The 20,516-nt window shown below is 37.1% G+C and overlaps 1 protein-coding gene across 2 annotated transcripts in view; it reads right to left on the bottom strand.

The window, feature by feature from the left end:
- LOC145680597 (targeting protein for Xklp2 homolog) overlaps window positions 1–20,516 on the bottom strand; it is an 80,482-nt gene that overhangs the window by 55,674 nt on the left and 4,292 nt on the right. For both annotated transcript variants that reach the window (XM_081751273.1, XM_081751274.1), the window contains exon 2: window positions 5,334–5,474. In XM_081751273.1, the coding sequence (XP_081607399.1) occupies window positions 5,334–5,474 (141 nt within the window). The remainder of the gene's footprint in view (window positions 1–5,333; window positions 5,475–20,516) is intronic.

Raw genomic sequence — 20,516 nt, 5'->3', positions numbered from 1 at the left:
GTAAGAGTTTGCATCGCCAGATTGTACTCGGATCATGCTGGCATTGAGAGCACCCACAAAGATCGTTGCATCTCCGACATTCCACTCCCATGGGTTAGACCTCCAGTGGATTTTAGCGATCTCATCAGAACCTGCTCTATGACTAGATCAGAGGACAACCCAGCCCAATAACGGTTGCTTCTTCTAATAACAACGAACCCATTTTGAAAGCTTTCGTGAACTGTTGGATTAACCGATGGCAGCGGCAGGTACAAGCACGTCGACTTCAAATAATTGAAGTGTCCTGCTGCAGCGAATATGGGAATGCACTCTGCTATAGCATCAAGGTGATCCTCCCAGCTTCCTGTTCGGTCTGCTGCCACAAGTTTCCTTGCTGTAGTCAACATGCGCTGGTATGCAAGCCACAACTGACTTGTTTTTGATAAGTTCTGCCTTTCGTGCTTCTATTTTTTCTCGGGCTTCTTGAAGAAGAGGTGAAGAACTAGCTCCAGTTACAGTAATCTCACCCGACATCAGACTCTGGTAGAGAGAGTAAGCATCGTTAATAGTTCTGTGTGTTCCGTTATCGGTCTGCAGAAAACATTTTCCACAAGCAATGCACTTAATGCGAGGTCACCCATCATGTGCGCACGAAAAGCTCTTGCTACGGACTTGCCACTTAACATATGTACAACCGAATTTTCTCCATAAAGCTCATGCAAGATTTCACGTAAGCCTGAACCATCCATCAGGGAGCCAATTGCTCCTAGAAGGTTCATCAGAGTATGAAATGAGCCCAACAGGAGAACCGTGTCCTTAATACTGGTGTTATGTGCTCTGTCATGCGGGATACGTGAAGCTTTCCAAAATAGTGGTCGTCTAAGGTGATGATTGGTGTGACTTTATATTTTCTTGCAAGATTATTCGGTACACTGAAGTGGAATAGATGCATGACATATCAGATGGATGGAGGTAAATAATCGGTAAGCAGAGAACAGTGGATTTCCCTGAATGATGAAGAGATGGATCTGCGTGAATGGCCTCCATCATTCCTGACCAGTTTGGTGTGCGTGACGGAAAGTGCCAGGAAAGTTTCCACAAAATATCCAGGGAGCTTTTGTTCGGTGATGGTGCTGTTACCAGTTCACAGTTGACCTTTTCAAGAATAGCCCTGGCTTCAGTGTATGCGTGAATGGGAACACTGGCAAGGGACTTCACATCAGCATCAGAGACGGGCTTCCGAAGAATGGTTAGACTGGTAGTAGTGGATGGAGTAATGGCCGCCAACATTTCCATACTAAGGAATGTGCCTAAACCACTCAGCGTTTGGAGATTATGGTCTACATTATCCGCTGCAAAGAGGAGAGTCTGGTCTGCTGGCATTTAGATCACACGATTACCAAATGTACTTGCAGCACAGCGTTCAAGCCGCTGCACTTCCGTGTATGAAGAGCAAAATCCCAGGTGATGCAGCGTGTCAAACAGGTGTTTCGATCGATAGTGGTGGTGCAGCTGCACAGCAACACCTAACTGCAGAGGAGCTCACATATCTCTTGGTCTGGCTGCTTGCATCAAACAGTGGCCAATCGATGCTATTTTGGTTTCATTGTCCTTTCTGGCAAAAAGTATGGCATAGAATAGTTTAAGGCTAGGTGGAATGTACTGAAGGAATTACTGAATGGTCAAGTCGCTGGGTGAAGGATATGTATCACTTCGTTTGTAGTTTGGATTTTATGTCGCCTTTGATCAGTCGAGCTACGGTTTCTATTATTCTATTTTTTCCTTTTCTTCATCACACTCTCGTGGTAAATCACGATATGCCCGTAGAATGTGATTGGTAGTTTCTCAAAGTGTAATGAAGTCATTTTTTCCACTGTCACTAGAAATTATAATTTTTTCACCGAAGTACTCCATTAGTTGACGCTTCATGTGCCGTCTGTCATATGCAATGTGATCAGTCCCTACAAGAAATGTGCCCATTTTTGTAACAAGTTCTCCCACAGTTAGTTGCTCACCATCGTGCTCTTCCAAATAACTACAGATGCGCTGAAATGCTCGGATTCTCTCATCATTTGTAGGTCGGCCACCCCGGAATTTTTTTACGCTGACGGATTGTCTGTGCAGTATTGTTGAGAAATTACCTTACCTGTTCGAAAGTTGATACTACATGATCTGTGATAGACACAATCTCCTGCATAAAGATCAGATGAGAAGTACTCAATTCGACCTCGGACAGTTTGTGACCCGGTATCGTTTCGTTCATTGCAACACTTTAAAATGCTGTGGGGCAATGCTTGTGTTTTCACTCGCACATTTTCTGACGGTCATCAAATAAGACAGGCGTTCCGCAAAACAGGCAGTCGCTGTTGCTGTTGAAGGACCCATCCGACGAGCGAGTAACTCGTTTTTGAATCGGCGATGACGTTTTTTCTTTCTAGGGCAATCCAATGTTTTTTTTATCAATGTAACGTTTGCGTCAAGAGACATGAACCACCATACTTGTAGCGGCGAGAATGTTACTACCGCGAGCCTTACTGGCATTGTTCACTCCTTCAGCTCCCTTTTCTTGAAGTGTGATGAGGTTATCGTCAGGATCTAGGCTTCTGCAGATGATACACAAACGTGTAAGGGAATCAGCCATGGTTCTTCAGTGCCTAGGTTCGTGCAACACTATGATATGTAGGAAAGCTTATGGAACCCCCTTGCCAACGACGTATCGTTTGTGCTCCCTATACCCAACGATTATCAGGGTTGCCAGAGCCCAAGAAAGGTAAAAGTACAGATTTTCCCAATTTGTTCGTTTCTTCTTCTTTTTCTACAGGTTGGGCACAGGGGGCACAAACGATACGTCGTTGGCAAGGGGGTTCCATAAGCTTTCCAACGCGGTATGCTTCATGTCTCTGTGACAATTAGGGAGGATACTAGATCTAAGAAACAGAAGTTAGACCACAGTAAAAAATATACCGAGTGACCCTCCTTTGTCCGCGGTTCCGAATTTTTATCTCCCTTACTGTTGAACCTACGTCCTTCATTTTTTAATATTATTGTTATCAATGCCTGGTCTACGCGTAGGAATTTTTCTGCCGGAGTATGAGGACGTACAGTGTTGCCAGGGTCCAAGAAATATTAATTAAAAAAACAAAAATCGATTTTCTTCTTTTTTTTCTACGGGTTGGGCATGATGGGTACAAAAGTCACTTCGTTGCAATTTGTGGTCTATGAGCGTTCCAACGAGGTATCATTCATGTCTCTGTGTCAATTAAGAGGGCTACTAGAGCCTTCAACGTAAAGGTCTACGATTTTTTCGAAAAACTATGGTCCGCCATTTTGAAACCGTTTTTGGGGGTGTTCCCGTGGTCCGATTTTGTCGGATTTTGGATATTTTCATCAGGTGAGGTACCTAAACAAAATACAGGTGTAAAACTAAAGGTTGCAATTTTGCCCAGGTTGAGGGTAAAATTTCTCTAGATTTCCTGGACTATTTATATATATTATATGAACAAAACACTGTTTTTCCGACCACAGTAAACAAATATCCAATATGATCCAGGATTTGGGTGATTGTATTTTGCAACATTGCCTATCGTTACTGCGAATTTTCTGCCTTTTTTCTTACATCAGGTAAATAGTGAGATAATATTCCGCCATAGTTAAATGCTCAGCATTCTTACGTTTCATAAAGTTCCAGGTTTATTTTCTGGTGGAAGCTTGACTTTGACTTTGAGTTTTACGTCCCGTTCAGCAGCGAGGCTATATGAGACGTGGACCTACTGACTAACGTGGAATCCGAACCACATGAGCTCCCTCCGGGAACCGAACCCGGGTCTCCCACGCCAAAGGCGCGTACGCTAACCGCTTAGCCACGAAGGAGCTCTCTGGTGGAAGCTTGTTAGGATCCTTAGGAGATGAAAATAAGACGTTGCCTGAACAAATGAACTTTCTTCCCCTTAACGTATTTAGTTATACACAAAGGTTAAAGTCTAAAGAAAACGGTGATAATGAGATGGATGATAACAGTATAATGAAGAAAGTAGGACGAAACGGGAAACTAGAAAACCTACGCACACGGTATTTTCTACATCGCACAGTACACTTCGTGGAAGCAAAAAATGAACAAATGGAGACGCTATAAATATATTGCGTGTGGTGGTATAGTAAGGAGATTCACTTGAAATATTGGATGTGCCGTTCCATGAGATGCAAACCCTGGAAATCCACACTGTGCGCTAACGTCATGGAGGATACAATCACTGAAAAAAAAAAAAAAATCCAGTCTGCCAGGAAATCACGAACCGAGACAGCCATGCATTCATCTATAGCCACCAGAAGAATTAGATTTAAACATGTAAACATGCCCCACAGCATACATCCGCTGGCATCGGCCTGTAGCTAACACCTTGCACGAGGCCCCTAGTCTTCTTTAGTTTTTCCGCCAAACACACACATGCATAAATTAAAATATATATCGTGTATTTATTGCACCAAGCGCGTCGTTGGCGTTGCGGAATCAGGATGAGCTGAGGAAGACGTCAGGGGATCCTCAATGAAACAGCCCATGCGTTTGTATATACGGCTTATGATCATAGGACGTGTTTTCGAGTTAACCACAGTTGAATTTGCTAGTCAGCTGTGCCATTGTGTTGATGGCTGTTCAGTCCGCACCAGTCACTGAACTCGATTCTAACAATAATAAACTGTCCCGCAGCTCTCCCCAGCCCGCACAAGTCATTGGGTGATGATATCCCTCAAAATTTACAATTCGCCACATGTTCCTATTGAGACAGCCTTTACAATCTTCCCTACGACTGTTTGATCATCACTAATGCAGCAATCTGCGCGATCGTGGCTCCAATCTTGTCGGGATTGCACGATCTAACTTTTGTCAAATACTACGGACACTTACTACTCACAGATTACTGAAGCCCGCAGGTATGCATTACCGGAGTACGTGTTGTCTCATCGTGAATCTCATGTGGCAACAAGATCAAATTCACTATTCGGAGAGGTGGTCATAATTAAGCGATCGTTCGGAATAAATCTGGATTTAAGATCAGAGCTTTATGATCATTTTCATCATGAACAAAGAAAACTGAGTTTTAAAATTTACTAAGATTATAGCCTTCGGTTGATAAAAATGAAACTGATATTGTAACTAGAATTAACTAGAATGGACAGTCGTTTGCATTGATGTTACTTTCAGTCGCTCTCTGAACAAACATATCGGTACTGCAATACATAAGCACAAACAATATTCAAAATCGGAGGTGAAACATTAACTTTCACTAGAAAATGAAAAAGTACTTCCATACACGGACAGATCAATAGATAATAATAATAATAATAAAACACTATACCTCTCTGCGTGGTACTTGGACTATAAAATTTCTCTTGTTCATCTGCTGAAGTTACATCCATGTTTTCTTCCTCTTCCATTTTGGTAGTAGTTTTATTCTTCTTATTTTGCCTTATTGGTTCACCAGTTTCATGATCATATTCTGAAAACAATGATCACGAACAGAAATTTAAAAAAGGAAAACAAGTATAACAAATAGCCCCATAAAATCTGTTCTTTAACTTACTTCAGTTCTACACATGAAGAAAAACAAATTATCCACTTTCATGGAAAGTCTGTATGAATAATTCTATACTACCTTACACCAAACCAAACCTCTAATTTGAAGCACAAATGATCGAGCAGAACATGATAAAAAAGAAAAAGTAACCGCACTTTATCTTGTTTCGATATGCAGAGTGGATTGATTTAAATCACTTGATTTTTTAAAATAAAAATCTATTTAAAGCAAATTCCGAAATAATTTAAAGTGAAAATAAGTAAAATCCCGTTACTGTCCTGTTATTTCGATTGTGGAAGATAACCATAATAATGAGACTCAAATATACTACAGCACAGTATGAAAACGAGTGTTTCATGCAGAGGATGATCAGGGAAAATCCCGTTTTGAACGGGTAACGGGGGAATCTTGCTTTCATCTCTTTGTAACACAGAGTTTTCCAATAGTTAACTATTCAAACGGGGAAATCACCATATTTAAGACGAAAATTCTTTTGTGCGCGCACCTGTTTGTTTCCAGATAATAGGGGCGTATTTAGAGATTTAGAGGGGTCCGATTCCCTTTCCGAAACTTTTTTTTTTTTACATTTTATAACTTAAGGCAAAATTTTTAGTATTTTGTATGTATTTCGTGCCGCAAGCTAGGTCCGAATTTTTAAAAATACGCCCCTGCCAAATATCAGTAACTTTCGTGAAAAATAGTGCCATGTTGATAAACGATGCTGTACTTTTTCCTTAATGCTTAACATTGTTTGGGATTGAAATAGGTTAACGATTGGAGATAATTCAAAATTGAAACCCAATACCTTCACTTAAATTGCACTTAAAATTTAATACTAATTCCTAGGGTTTTTTTCTTCTTCTTTAGTTCGTGACTTATACGGGGAGAAAGATTTGATTCAAATAAAAAAAAAAAAAACGACATTTTTTTTTTAATCATGATTTTTTCCACCCTATTTATATGCATTCTTTAATAAGACTCTCATATAGCCTCGCTGCTGAACGAGGTGCTAAACACACTAATCTTCAATGAGCCAAACTCACCATTATATTCTTGATCATTCGATACTCATCGGCGTAACTATTCCAAGAAACAATTTTTGGAAAGTTAACAAGAAATTGCAAAATTTCTTGCATTCACAGTTACTCCATACTTCGTAAAACAAGAAAAAACACAAAAGTGTTTGATTTCATGACATCTACTCTTAGTAATAAAAAAATAGTTTTTATGGATGGCGTTTTATTCTTCGGTGCAGTTCACTTTACGAGGGCTTAACCATTATAGTTATACGTAAATACTCAGTTCTTTTCGGTAAAATTAAACACAAACACCCGAGAGGAACAGTTATGCACCTTCACACGTACGCTACCAAACAACTGCGTTTTGATTTCTATCAATTCCGGTTCAGGACAGGACGAAAATGATGAGCTACCGCAGATGTGTATCTGTAGGAAGTAGGCACGGAACGGCGGTAAGTATGCACGTAAACTAAAATTTTCTTACAAATTACAGCACTTCTATGATTTCACATCATAAGTTAGCATACTGTCTTTATCTTTGCATTTTGCATAATGGTTTCCATATAAAGGATTTCGTGGTGAACACATTCTATTTTCCTTCCACTGTTTCATACGTTATATATTCCACTAGATACGTAAGATGAAAATTAGGGAGATTCACTATCTGACTGTCGTTAGTATTATGATAGATGTATATCTTTAGTAACTTCCTCCTTTAAGTGAAGCGTCTTCGATTCTAACTGACACAAGGAGAAAGACATTTTATTATTTGCTGCTACTAATAAGCCAGTATCTACTACAAAAACAAAGGGAATATAGTCGCTTTACTTTTTATTCCAGACTAGTTGAAATGCCCGTTCTTTTGTATCTTCGCTACCCCCTTAGGACACGCATATCAATGAAAAAACAAACTCCATGAGATATTCTATTTTTGGCATAAATTTTAAACCCCCTCCTCCCTCAAATCAAAGTTACATGGTAAAATTCCAGCTTAAGGTAGGTACTGTAACCCACCCAAGTTTCATAATAAAATGAAAAATTTGTAAAGGAAAATTTGTGAGATGAATCTCCGGCTTACTGTTAAGTTGGTTATTTCTCTTGGAGTTGGAAGCACTGCATAACCTTCGGTTGGACTGCGCGAGTCGTGTCGTTCGGGATGACGTCACGTTGCAACCGAGGTTCTCGCTCTAAGCCGGGAGCTCTTCGCAGTGTATAAATTGAGGTAAGAGTGTTAGGTCCTTTGAACAGAATAATGGGTCGTTAAATTATATTCTTTCCATATAATCGCATAGTTTGATTAATTTCTTTTGAAAACTATAACTGATCCTGACTATGGTTATTATTCAGAAGTCATCATTATTACTTGTTATATTTGAAAGCATTTATTTCTAAAATATTGCGAAAGAAAAAAGAAAGAAAAGTAAAAATAGCTAACCGAACAGTTAATGTAAATGGTTTTGTGTAGGCAGAGTTATGCCTTTAGTTAAAACATGTTGATTCTTGTTTTCCTTGAAAAACTAGTTAAAAGTCGCTAGTCAGGAAGTTGAATATATTGCAATTACGGAAATCTTCAGGCTAATAGAGACTTTTAAATGAATGATATATGTCTTAGGTCCGTTTTAAAAAGGGAAAGAAAAAAAAAGGAATCTATGGAATTACAGTTGAGCTGTTGCTCGTAATTCATGCATATTGACCCATATTTAAGGAATCTTTTCCTCCCACATTTTCATTCCAATGAAAGCCACTTGGCAGTAACTTTGAGTTCCATACATTTTGATGAAATTATTGTACAGGTTTCTAAATTCTATATTTGGATTTACGATTGGTTATATTTACTTCAGAAACTTTTGTCACTTGAAAAAAAAATCCTTTTGGAAATGCTTACTAACGGAGATCTCGATTAATGCTATTATTGCTTGTTAAATTTGTTGAATGTTTTCTATATTTACATTTATATATATCACGTTTCGGATTTGTTATAATAAAATTTTCCATTTTGTTAGAAAACTTTTTACATTTACAAGTAGTTGTAGAAATTCTCCTGATTATCTTAATAGTGATATTTTGCATACAGTATAAGCCTTTTCCAGTATTGAACCTCCTCTTCACGTCGTCATTATTCTCAGCCGTGGGGGAGTGGAATTCTCCTTTCTCTCTCCTTTTAAAATTCTTATATTCTAAAGGGGGAAGTGGGGTGACGTCCGTTCTCGCAGGACTGTGGGTAGTGGGGGCTATTTAAAGGTTATATACGTGTCGTTCATCCGTTACAGTACTATATTTAAAAACCAGGGTTTGTCCAAGTGGGCCCAGTCCGAAAAAACCCACCTGGGTTTTTGAGCTTTTTGTTAGTATATCATTGGTACAACTAAGGTGATCACATTGAAAGTGATTTTTAACAGATTTTGGACTTCCCTTTGGCGAATTAGATGCTTTCAGGTTAAGTTATACAACAATATTCAACATAAGACATTTAGTTCTGAATGAATGAATAAATAAATAAATAATCTTACCTTAGCTTGAGATAATTATAAAACAAATTAATGTATGAATTACGCTTAAAGCCTATTTAAAGCAAAATATGCAATTTTATATTTTAGGAAACACCTACCGTGAATAGTGTACTCGACGGATTTAATGCCATAGATGCCGGTACTACCAGTAAATATGTAAACTAACTAACTACCTCTATGGCCTATGGAACCCGGAGGTTCAAAGCTCTCCACTGTCTTCTGTTTTTAGCCACTTCTATCCAGTTTCTACTTTGTATTCCTATTTCTGCGAGATACATTTTAATATTGTACTCCCATCTGCGCCTAGTTCTTCCTAATGGTCGTTTTCTGATTGATCTTCCAGTTAAGGCTGAAAGCGTTCCTACTTCCATCCTGGCTACATGACCTGCCTACCTGAGCCTCCTAGACTTAATGATCCTAACAATGTTTGGTAAACTGTATAAATTATGTAGTTCCTCGTTATGAAGTGTCCGCCATTCCCGTTCCTCCTGGGTCCAAATATTCGTCTCAGGGTCTTGTTCTCAAATACTTTCAGACTACGTTATTCCCTCAGAGTAAGTTACCATGCTTCGCAATCATACAGAACAAGAGGCATGATTATCATTTTATATATTTTAAGCTTCAAATAAATAAATATGGAAATACGTTAGTGAAACTATTACATTTGATGGTAGTATCACAAATATTCTTCAGAAAAATTTGGTTTTCTGACAACAACAACAGTTTAGTTCAGTCATTTATTGCTACTCTTCAAATGAGCATTCTTTAGGATCAACACCAGCAATAGCGTAAAAATTCTTGTCAAATTTAACAAGCTTAATATTCGGAGCTCTTTTGAAGACTACGTAACGCTTTCTATTTCAATTGCTGAATTCAAACTTCCGTACTAGCGGAAGTTTCAATGTACAGTAAAGAGAGCATTATTTTCGAGAAAAAACCTTCGTGAACGAAGTGCTAGAGAAATTCCCGCAATTAAATGCACAAAGTGACTACTTCAACAATAAAATTATTTAGTTTACGACGGACGATATTTAGTTTCATTTAAGACATTTTGAAACATTTACTTTATAAAATATGAATTATGTTTGTTTCAAATTAATACATTTGGTATTCATATTTGGCGAAAGTCACTGGATGACTCAATCTACATTTATTCGTCTGTCTGCCTGTACTACACAGATTAGAGAGTACAACTTTCGGTCTTTTAAGTTTAAATTTTCAAGGTATAAGCATGAGCCACTCCAAATTTTCTGTACAGATTTTGGCGGCATACCAACCTAAAATTTCAAAATGGCGGCCTTTTTTTCAAAATAGTGAGGTATCCACGCTACAAAAAGCAATTTGCTATTTTTTAAGTTGAAATTTTAAGGGTAGAAGCACGAGACATTCTAAATTTGCTATATAAATTTTCTCGGTGATCCAATGTAAAATTTCAAAATGGCGGCCTTTTTTCAAAACAGCACTGAATAGAAAATTGTTGCAAGTCGTGACAATGCAAGCTATGACAATCAAATATAAATGACATCTTAACACTTTTACCCCAAAGACATTGAAATATTTTGAAAAAATCCAGTTAAATCCGAAAAAACTCATATGGGCCCACGCGGGTTGGGTTTTTCAAACCCTGTTAAAAATTCATTTCAAACTGTTCAGCCACTTTCCGTGACGCGATCGAACAGGCAACGTTGACTTAAATTCGAGGAAAGAAATTATAGAAAATTCCTTCCTCTTCTTTTTTTTTTTTTTTTTTTTTTTTTAACGTGAGGAGTTTATACATCGAGTTTCATCTTAACTTGCTGGGCTCGTGACATACGGTACTTTTGTCACATAAACCTTGAACCCCCCTCTCCCCCCCCTAGAATGTGCCCTTGTTTTTATATTACAACAACAACCCAACTCAAGGTAGATATTAAAACTAGCTTATGTTCAAAAATTCATTTCAAACTGTTCAACTGTTTCCTCATATGATATGATTAGAAACAATAGCAACATCCCTTTCAATGTAAAGAAAGAAATTATAGAAAATGTCCCCCTTGAAACGGGAACTCTCAAATCGCCAAGAGGAGTCTACTTATTTTTAATGAGTTTATACGGGGTGTCTACTAAAATACCGAAATGAAATTTCAAGACCTTTTCTTTACAAACCATAAAATTTCGAAACATTCAAAAATTAATAAGAGCCTATATTCTTATGCACTTATCCAGGTTGTTTCCTGGAGCGATAAATCTTGGTTTCTTCTCACAGTTGAATAAACTGGTTAGATGCGTAGGTGATTTCGGCGATGCGATTATGCCGGCCATCTGAAGGACAATCTCAAGAGCGAATTTAGGTGGGAATTAGGCTGAATTTTCATGCATTCGAGATTGAAGCGTGGTTTTGCTTGCCATTTGGTGGCGTCTAAAGCCGACCATAGACATTTTCGATCATGAATTTTGACGTTTTATGGAACAAAATTTTCCAGTTTATATTTACATTTGTACAGAAAAAAAAAAAAAAAAAGCATGACCCAAAAGCTAAATTTCCTGACTTTCGTGACCGATAGACACCCTGTTATATACCAAGTTTAATCTTCGTAATTTAATGGGATCCTGAGATACTCCATTTTAAACACAGATTTTGACCCTTACAATACGCATTTTAATCAAACAACCAATTCGTGGATACGTGATAACTACATCCAAATATTCACTTCAAACGGTTTTTAGCCGTTTCCCCTCTGATGCGGTCACGAACAAGTTCCTTTTCATCTTTACATAATATTGTTACAATGAATTTGATCGAGAGCAAACAAAATTTGTTTGACATGTTTCCTAAGCTTTCTATTTTTTTTTTTTAATTTAATTTTATTTTTTTAATGGTATTCTGTTCCGATGAGCACTTTTAAGCTAATTCTGAAGCTAGACGAGAAACACAAAGAAATTATATCACAAAAGGTTACTATTTCAGTCCAAGTTTTAAAGTATATTTTCGGAGTTTTTTTTTTTTTTTTTTTTTGGTGGGAGGTATTGTGGGTTTCACCCCCCTACCACAAAAAACAGATTTTTTTGGTCTGGGAAAAATTCCAACAACCCTGTTAAGAGGTAGCATCAAAGCAACTGTCATAATAATTTCTCAATTTTCCATTTATACATCCACCTTTCATTACCTAATGTAAACAATGTAAGTTCCTCACTCGCGCTTTGTTTTTCTTACGGTAGTGCTTCGCTGGTGTGAAATAATATGGAGTTAACTCAGCTGATGGCGGCCCCGAAATACAAAATATACGGGGAAATGAACACAATCAGACGAAATGTTAGCAAATGTTTGAGAGTAACAAAAAATAAATAAATAAATAAATAAATAAAATAAAAATAAATAAATAAATAATAATAATAATAATAATAATAATAATAATAATAATAATAATAATAATAATAATAATAATAATAATAATGGTAACCAGAGTAGGATAAGTATTTAGGGGGGTAACGAAGTTAAATTGCGGACTAAACGAGTTGACAGATTGATGCTGTATTAGATAAACAAGCAATAGAGCATAGTATGACAGGATTTCAAAACCACTGTCTTATTAATTAATCTAGGACGTATATGCGCTGTTGTAATGGAGGAAAATACCGTAATATAGAGCGGAACCTAACAAGAGGAGAATTGCATTTGAACTGAATATACTGAAATGGGGCAAAATTTGGATGGTATCCCATTGTGTGTGAGAGGGGACGTAAATTAGTAAAATGTTACTTTATTTTACAATAGGATTGAACAAGTAATGAAAATACATCAGGATCTTACATGCATACCGGTAATAAGGTAGAAATACGAAATGAAAAGTGTGTCCTTTAGCACATAGTAATCCATAAGAGTTAATTAAGATAATTTTAAGTTTAACATCCCTTTCAGCAACAAGGCTACATGAGACGGGACCAACTGATTAACGTGGAATCCGAACCACATGAACTCCCGCCGGGAATTGAACTCGGGTCTCCCAAGGCTAAGGCGCGTACGCTAAAGTACTCCATAAGAAAGGCATGATGAAGTGAAGGGAGGATATACAAAAATTACACGTAAGAGTAAGATTTTACTCTGCTAGGCTGTGACTGCAACCAGTTCTTATATGTTCAGTCAGCTGCTGAACTGTTTGTGGCTTTGGAGCGATGTCTATTTAGAGATGAGTTGGTGGTAGTTCCTATTTTTTCTACTAGGTGCCTGTCATTCATGTGCAGCCATATGGTAGTTCGCTACTGTAATGTCAGCTGTTCGCAGCTCTATGTAGTGGTGTCAATGTCTTAGGCTTATGCGCTGGTTGTCAAATTCGTGGAAGCGCGTACTTCCATTGGGTTTCATGGCAACTTTCGAGTTAAGAAATGAGATTTAAAAACCGTTTAATGGATTTGGTACTAAATTCCATTAAATCATCTTTTTTAAAAAATAAGTTTGTATTAGATTCAGGCATTTTTGTTTTGCGGCACTATGTGGTTTGAGTTAGAGATAACTTGTGATGGTTGTGGTCGAAGGCTGTAGCTATTTCCGACCTATGGCAAGAGCGGACGTTTATTAGTTTTTCTTGTTTGTTATACCAGGAACTGTAAAACGAAATTTAGTATCAACTTATGGTTCACAAAACCATCCATGTACTTCCGAAAATAAGCTTTTTACATGTTTTTTCTCTACTAATTTTTAGCTGAGAATATCATACCATATCGTAGCTAATTACAGTTCGTTTGGATTAGGTTAGTTTAGAAGCAGATTTTCACTTCATTTAAAGTACGCTGGATTTATCTGTCGTTGTTTTAAGAGGGAGAAGGAGTGAGACACAGCGGCCGGAATATTGGTGTTCAATTTAACATGGGATCTCAACCATTTTTTAGGGAAATCATGGTTTCATTTCGTTGTTTCGCAAAAATGTCTCAATAGCTCACTCAATATGATGCATCTCATTTTAAAGGTGCAATTTGAACTCTGTGCGTGATATTTTCTTCTTATAAATACAGATAATTATAATCCAAATTCCCATAAGAAAATGATCAAAATTGGAGGGAAAAGTCTTCTGTTTCTTTACAGTAAGGAAAAGAGCTAAAAACTTCGGACTTTTTTGAGAATGGAGTACTATCTTTGTATTTGTGCGCTACTGTACTATTTTTTCGCTGTTTCCAAACACATCCATTACACAATCGATGAGAAATTATATCCTTCATCATTGAATCTACAGAAATCAGATTTTTTCGTGTTCACGTTCTTGGCCGTCTAACTGCTAGATGGCACTATAGTCATTCCTCATCCCACTTTCCTTCTCAGCGGGAGCCAGTCCTTTTGAAAACCTACTTTGAACTTCTTAAACAGGGGCGGGAGGAAGGAAATCATTGTGAAGAACGGGAACTTCAAACACGAGGAATGGCAAAATTTATGACCTCTTTAGTTGATGGTTTCTGTTTCAGCAGTACAGTGTATTTCTAGATGGTTTCCATGAGAAGAAGTAATTTAGGAAGTCAACTTTTCGACAAAGATTTGTGAAGGAGAAGCCGAACCAAAGTCTTCGTTTATGTTTTCCAAGAAAGAAATGAAAACTTCCTGCAGGACTGAGAATATACATGCAAGAGAAAAGATAAGATACATTATTATAATCTTTAGGGTAGATTAATCCCAGAAATATTCTTTGTTTACCTGTCAAAAAAAAATCAAGAATAATATAGAGCTCTTTCATCAGCTTCCATCGTACAATACTAGACACACACATATTATATACAGCAGGGCCGGCCTAAGGTGGTGCGGGGCCCGATTGCGAACATTTTGTGGGGCACCAGGTTTATAACTAATTTGCACCAAGGTCTGTAGAGCCTATTATATATATATATATATATATATATATATATATATATATATATATATATATATATGGTCTAACTCAAATGTCAATACAGTCAGTGAATGAATTTTTAAAATACATGTTTCATCCTTGTGCTTTGCAATTTTTAAAGAAGGTTCTGTACCAGTATTTCATAGTTTTCATCTCTTACAAGTAAATTTAACGATGTCGAAATCTAGTTTCTTGACCAACTTGGCAGAGAAGTGTAGAATATCAAGAAACGAGCGTAAGCAAAATTTAAAGTGCTTCTGTCCATAAAGATGGCCGCAGTGGCGAAAAACCTGACTGACCAGAACAAGCCATAACAATGCGTTTTAAGTTTGAAAATTTCGTTTTATTTGTAAAACGGGTAAACGGATGAAAACCAAAACCACATTAACCGACACCGGGGGAAGTAGACATCTATTTGAGGATATGCTTATCATGGCTGCCATCTTGCTTCTCACTTAACTTCTATTTTCTTTTTAATAGGAAGGCGCTCACATATCAAATTGGGCTAGACTTTTACGAGAAATACTATGATGCAGTCTATGTTTCCATAAGTTTATATTTGTAAGACATACTGAAATACACATTGATATGAATTAGTTGGTTCAAAGATTCCTTAACAGCTGTATCTTTTTGAAAACAATTGAAGTCAGTGAAACCTAATGTACGCTAGTGAGAACATCGTAGGTAGCTACTTATGAAAGGTATAATCAGCTCGAAATCGTCATCGACTGTAGACAAAATGAAATGGTGATGAGAGGATTACAAACTTCAAGGAACTGATTGCAGATGAATGACATATTTTCCATTGGGTTCTTCTAGTTAGAACACAAACCTTCATAAGCAGCCAGCTATTCAGTATGCACTAGTATACATTCGCTTTTCCTGACTTCATTTTTCAAAAGAAAAAAAAAAAAACCACGGGATTTTCGCAGGAGAGGGCAAAAGTTTGTCTTATGGTTTTGAATTTTTAATATAACTATAATAAGAGAAAGGATATGCATAGAAATCGCACTGAGGCTGATTTATTTGATACCATCTCGGTAGTGTCATGACGTAATCAGTAGAAACTCCAGGAACTTTTACTTACTGGGGTGTTCAAAATAAAAAGGGTGTGTACTTAGAATAATGATATACATTTTTACACAAACTCAAAGAAAACAATATTTTTACGCCCAGGGATGTGTGTAAGGAAATTTAGGGGAGTGTTAAGGTGTGCAAGATACTCCCTAGACATAATATATATTTTTACAACAGAAGTTATAAACATAAAAAAACTAAAGAAACTACTGCAGCATTAAATTAAGAAAATATTTGCTTATGCCCGGAAACTTAATATAAACTATTCATTTACTTGTTAGGGAGATACCATACCTTCCCTTGTGGAGTCCATGGATATACCTGTATTGTAATATGCTGTTGTGTGTACTTGATAACCGAGAGTAGCAGAACAGATTCACTTGACTGGGGGCCTCGCGAACATAATGGCATGTATTAGGAGCAAAATTTAGTCATAGGGACCACAATACACTTGTTTGCTTTGGGCCTAATATACTGTTAAAACGGTACTGGAGAGTAGATTAGACTGGACAGTAGAGTAGACGACTGGGGCCCGATTGGGAGCAACCGGTTCAAGGCCGGCCTTGAAATATATATATATATATAGTGGCGGATCCAGGATATGATCAAGGGAGGAGCTAAACCATAGTTTCCCTCTTTATCCAGAGTAAACAGAATTGAAGCCCATTTTATTCAGTGTATAACTGAGCGTCAAGGGGCGGGGGGCTATAGCCTCTATACCCACTCTTGTATCCGCGCCTGTATATGTATACTATTTTCAGTGCCGGATTTACGTATAAGATAAACAAGCTATAGCTTAGGACCCCGCTCAGTTAATGGGGGCTCCAAAATCTAAAGAAAAACTGGATATGCATTTCTACAATATAAGAAAATTAAAAAAATAAAATAAAATTTAAATATACGTAGCAACAGTGCTTCCTACTGTGTAGACTACATTCATGTAATTAATGGGGTTCCTTCTGCTAGTGTGCTTCCTAAATTATCTCTAGTTTCTTTATTTCTGTATGTAGGGTGCCTATGTTCAGCTGGACACAGAAAGGGCCCCCATTACCTTAAACAGCTTAGGGCCCCACTAAACCTAAATACGACTCTGACTATCTATGTATGCATGTTTGCTCTCTCTCTTTTCGAAGCAGTGTTTCTTTGATATTGCTTTCAATTCTGGCAGGTTTTACCAAGGGGGGAAGAGTCCTTACTCATTCCAGACATTCAAACTAGGGACTGGACTACTTGCTTCCAACATTCCGTTTCCAATGTATCCCGGTCTGAATCAATTGTCTAAAGCCCATAAAACATTCAAATTCAAATGTAGATGTTGCTCATCAGTGTCGACACCTAAATATTTTTCAATCAACGGGAGGGGTGTTTGGTACCCTCAATCTATCTCCCTCTTATTAGCGGAGAAACACACTATATTCGGTAGTAAAAAAGTGCTGTTTAATGTACAGTAACGCATAAGAAACTAAATTTTAATATACCCTAGTAGTATAGAAACGCATCATACGGTACCTTACCAAAATAAACACCCTGTGCCAAGGATGGAAACATTAACAATAATAAAAAAGATAATAAGAAACATTTTAAAGAAATTCTTTTATTAATCAAGTCGCGCTTAAAAGTAAAAAACAATTTTGTTTATGCATGACTAAAAAAAAAAAAAAAAAGTTATTTTATAAATTCTTAAAATGACGCGCCCCATTCTTTTTATTTAGTCTTGCATAAACAAAATTATTTTTAACTTTTTAGTGCGAATTGATTAGCAAAAGAATGTCTTTAAAAGGGGTTTTATCATTTTTTTTTATTCGTTGGACACATTTTCCAAATCCTAAAGTGAAATGCAACCAGGGAAACCAGGGCTGGTTAAAGGCTAGTATTTATTTTAGAATAAAGAAGTTGAAAATAAAAACATTAAAATTTGCTTTTAAAATAAATAGATATATTGCAAAGTATGAAAGTAACAGGGTTGGCTGGTTTAAACCAGCTGGTTTTTTCAAAAAAACCAACTGGTTTAAACCATAAAACGAAAAATGTTCGTAAAAGTGTAACTATTCGTAAAAGTGTAACTATTCGTAAAATCTTGATGAAAACATATTTATTGGTTATCACGTTTCACTCCCATACTATTCAGACTATATTCATACTATATTCAGACTTAAATTAAATATACATGCTCCAACTGAAGATAAGGGTGACGATATAAAAGATAGTTTTTACGAAGAAGTGGAACGGATATTTGACCAACTCCCGCGATACCATATGAAGATTCTATTAGGGGATTTCAATGCGAAGGTAGGACGAGAGGATATTTTCAAACCGATTATAGGGAACGAAAGTTTGCATAAGGAAAGTAATGACAACGGTGTTAGACTCGTGAACTTTGCAACATCCAAAAACCTAATAGTGAAGAGTACAAAATTCCCACATCGCGACATTCATAAATACACTTGGACATCACCAGACGGAAAAACACATAATCAAATTGATCACGTTTTAGTAGATAGAAGAAGACAATCTAGCATAATTGACGTCCGGTCGTTTAGAGGGGCTGATTGTGACACTGATCACTACCTGGTAGCAGCGATAATACGGGAGAGATTATCGTTGAATAAAGGTAATACTCAATGTCCGAAAACGGAGAGATTCAATTTAAAGAAATTAGAAGAGAGCCAGGTAAGAGAGGAATACCAGATTGAAGTTTCGAATAGATTCTCGGTTTTAGAAGATTCGGAGTGCACTAGTGTTGAGGATACTTGGATTGAAATTAGAGATAGCATTAAAAGTTCAGCAATAGAAAAACTGGGACACGCGGAAATACGTAGGAACAAACCATGGTTCGACCAAGAATGCATTAAACTAGTAGAGAAGAGAAAACAGGCAAAATTACGGTGGCTACAAAATCCGAATGAAATAACTACACAAAATTTCGCAGATATCAGGCGGGAAACTTCCAAAACTTTAGAACAAAGAAACGGGATTTTTTGAAAGCTAAAATTAAGGAACTTGAAGATAATAGTAAAAATAAAAATATTCGGAACATGTATAAGGGGATCAGCGAATTTAAGAAAGGTTATCAACCTCGTGCTTATATATTAAAGAAATCTGACGGAACAGTTCTCACTGATACGGATAGCCTCTTAAATAGATGGAAAGATTTCTTTGACGATTTGCTGAACACGCAGCCAAAAACTAATGTGCGTGGAGAAAAGGAGATACACACCGCAGAACCGTATATTCCAGAACCCAATCGAATAGAAGTGGAAGCCGCTATAAAGAAATTAAAGAAACACAAATCTCCGGGTGTAGATGAAATTCCGGCTGAGTTAATTTTAGCTGGAGGCGAAAAATTGTGGAACAAGATACACAAACTCATTCTCCTTATCTGGAACAAGGAAGAATTGCCACAAGAGTGGAAAGAGTCAATCATTGTTCCAATTCACAAGAAAGGCGACAAAACTGACTGTAATAATTATCGAGGCATTTCTCTTCTGTCAACATCCTATAAAATCCTTTCAAATATTCTGTTAGCAAGATTGACCCCATACGCAGATAAAATTATTGGAGATTATCAGTGCGAATTTAGACGAAATCGATCAACTATCGACCAAATATTTACCATTCGCCAAATACTCGAAAAGAAGTGGGAATACAATACCCCGGTACATCAACTATTTATTGATTTTAGAAAGGCTTACGACTCGGTTAGGAGAGAAACATTATACAACGTTCTTACAGAGCTTGGAATACCGAGAAAGCTAATTAGATTAATTAAGATATGTTTAAGTGAATCCCAAAGTAAAGTCCGGGTAGGAAAATTTTTGTCCACGAGCTTCCACGTCGAAAATGGCCTGAAACAAGGAGATGCGTTGTCGCCATTATTATTTAACTTTGTGCTGGAATACGCCATAAGGAAAATCAAAGATAGCAACCAGGGCCTAGAGTTGAACGGCATTCACCAGGTTATGGCATATGCTGATGATGTAAATTTAATAGGGGATGATAGGAGAACAGTAGAAATAAATGCAGAGATATTATTAAACGCTTGCAGGGACATGGGTTTAGAAGTAAATGCAGAGAAAAATAAATACATGGAAGTGCGTCGGAACCGTAATACGGCAAATTGTGGAGGCGTTAAAATATTAAATAATACTTTTGATAAAGTGGATACTTTCAAATATTTAGGATCAATATTAACAGACGAAAATCATATTCACGAAGAAATTAAATGTCGACTAAAGGCAGGGAATTCGTGTTACTATTCGGTTCAAAATCTCTTGTCGTCGCGAATTCTGTCGAGGAATTTGAAGCTTAAAATATATAAAACGATAATCATGCCTGTTGTTCTGTATGGTTGCGAAACATGGTCGCTTACTCTGAGGGAAGAACATAGACTGAAAGTATTTGAGAACAGGATCCTGAGAAGAATATTCGGACCCAAGAGGAACGAGAATGGGGAATGGCGGAAGCTTCATAACGAGGAACTACAAAGTTTATACGGTTTACCCAACA

This window comes from Thermobia domestica, chromosome 3 (genome assembly GCF_964235325.1).
Source record: "Thermobia domestica chromosome 3, izTheDome1.hap1.1, whole genome shotgun sequence".
In the NCBI taxonomy this organism is placed as follows: Eukaryota; Metazoa; Arthropoda; class Insecta; order Zygentoma; family Lepismatidae; genus Thermobia; species Thermobia domestica.
This window is presented reverse-complemented; position numbering and strand designations above follow the sequence as displayed.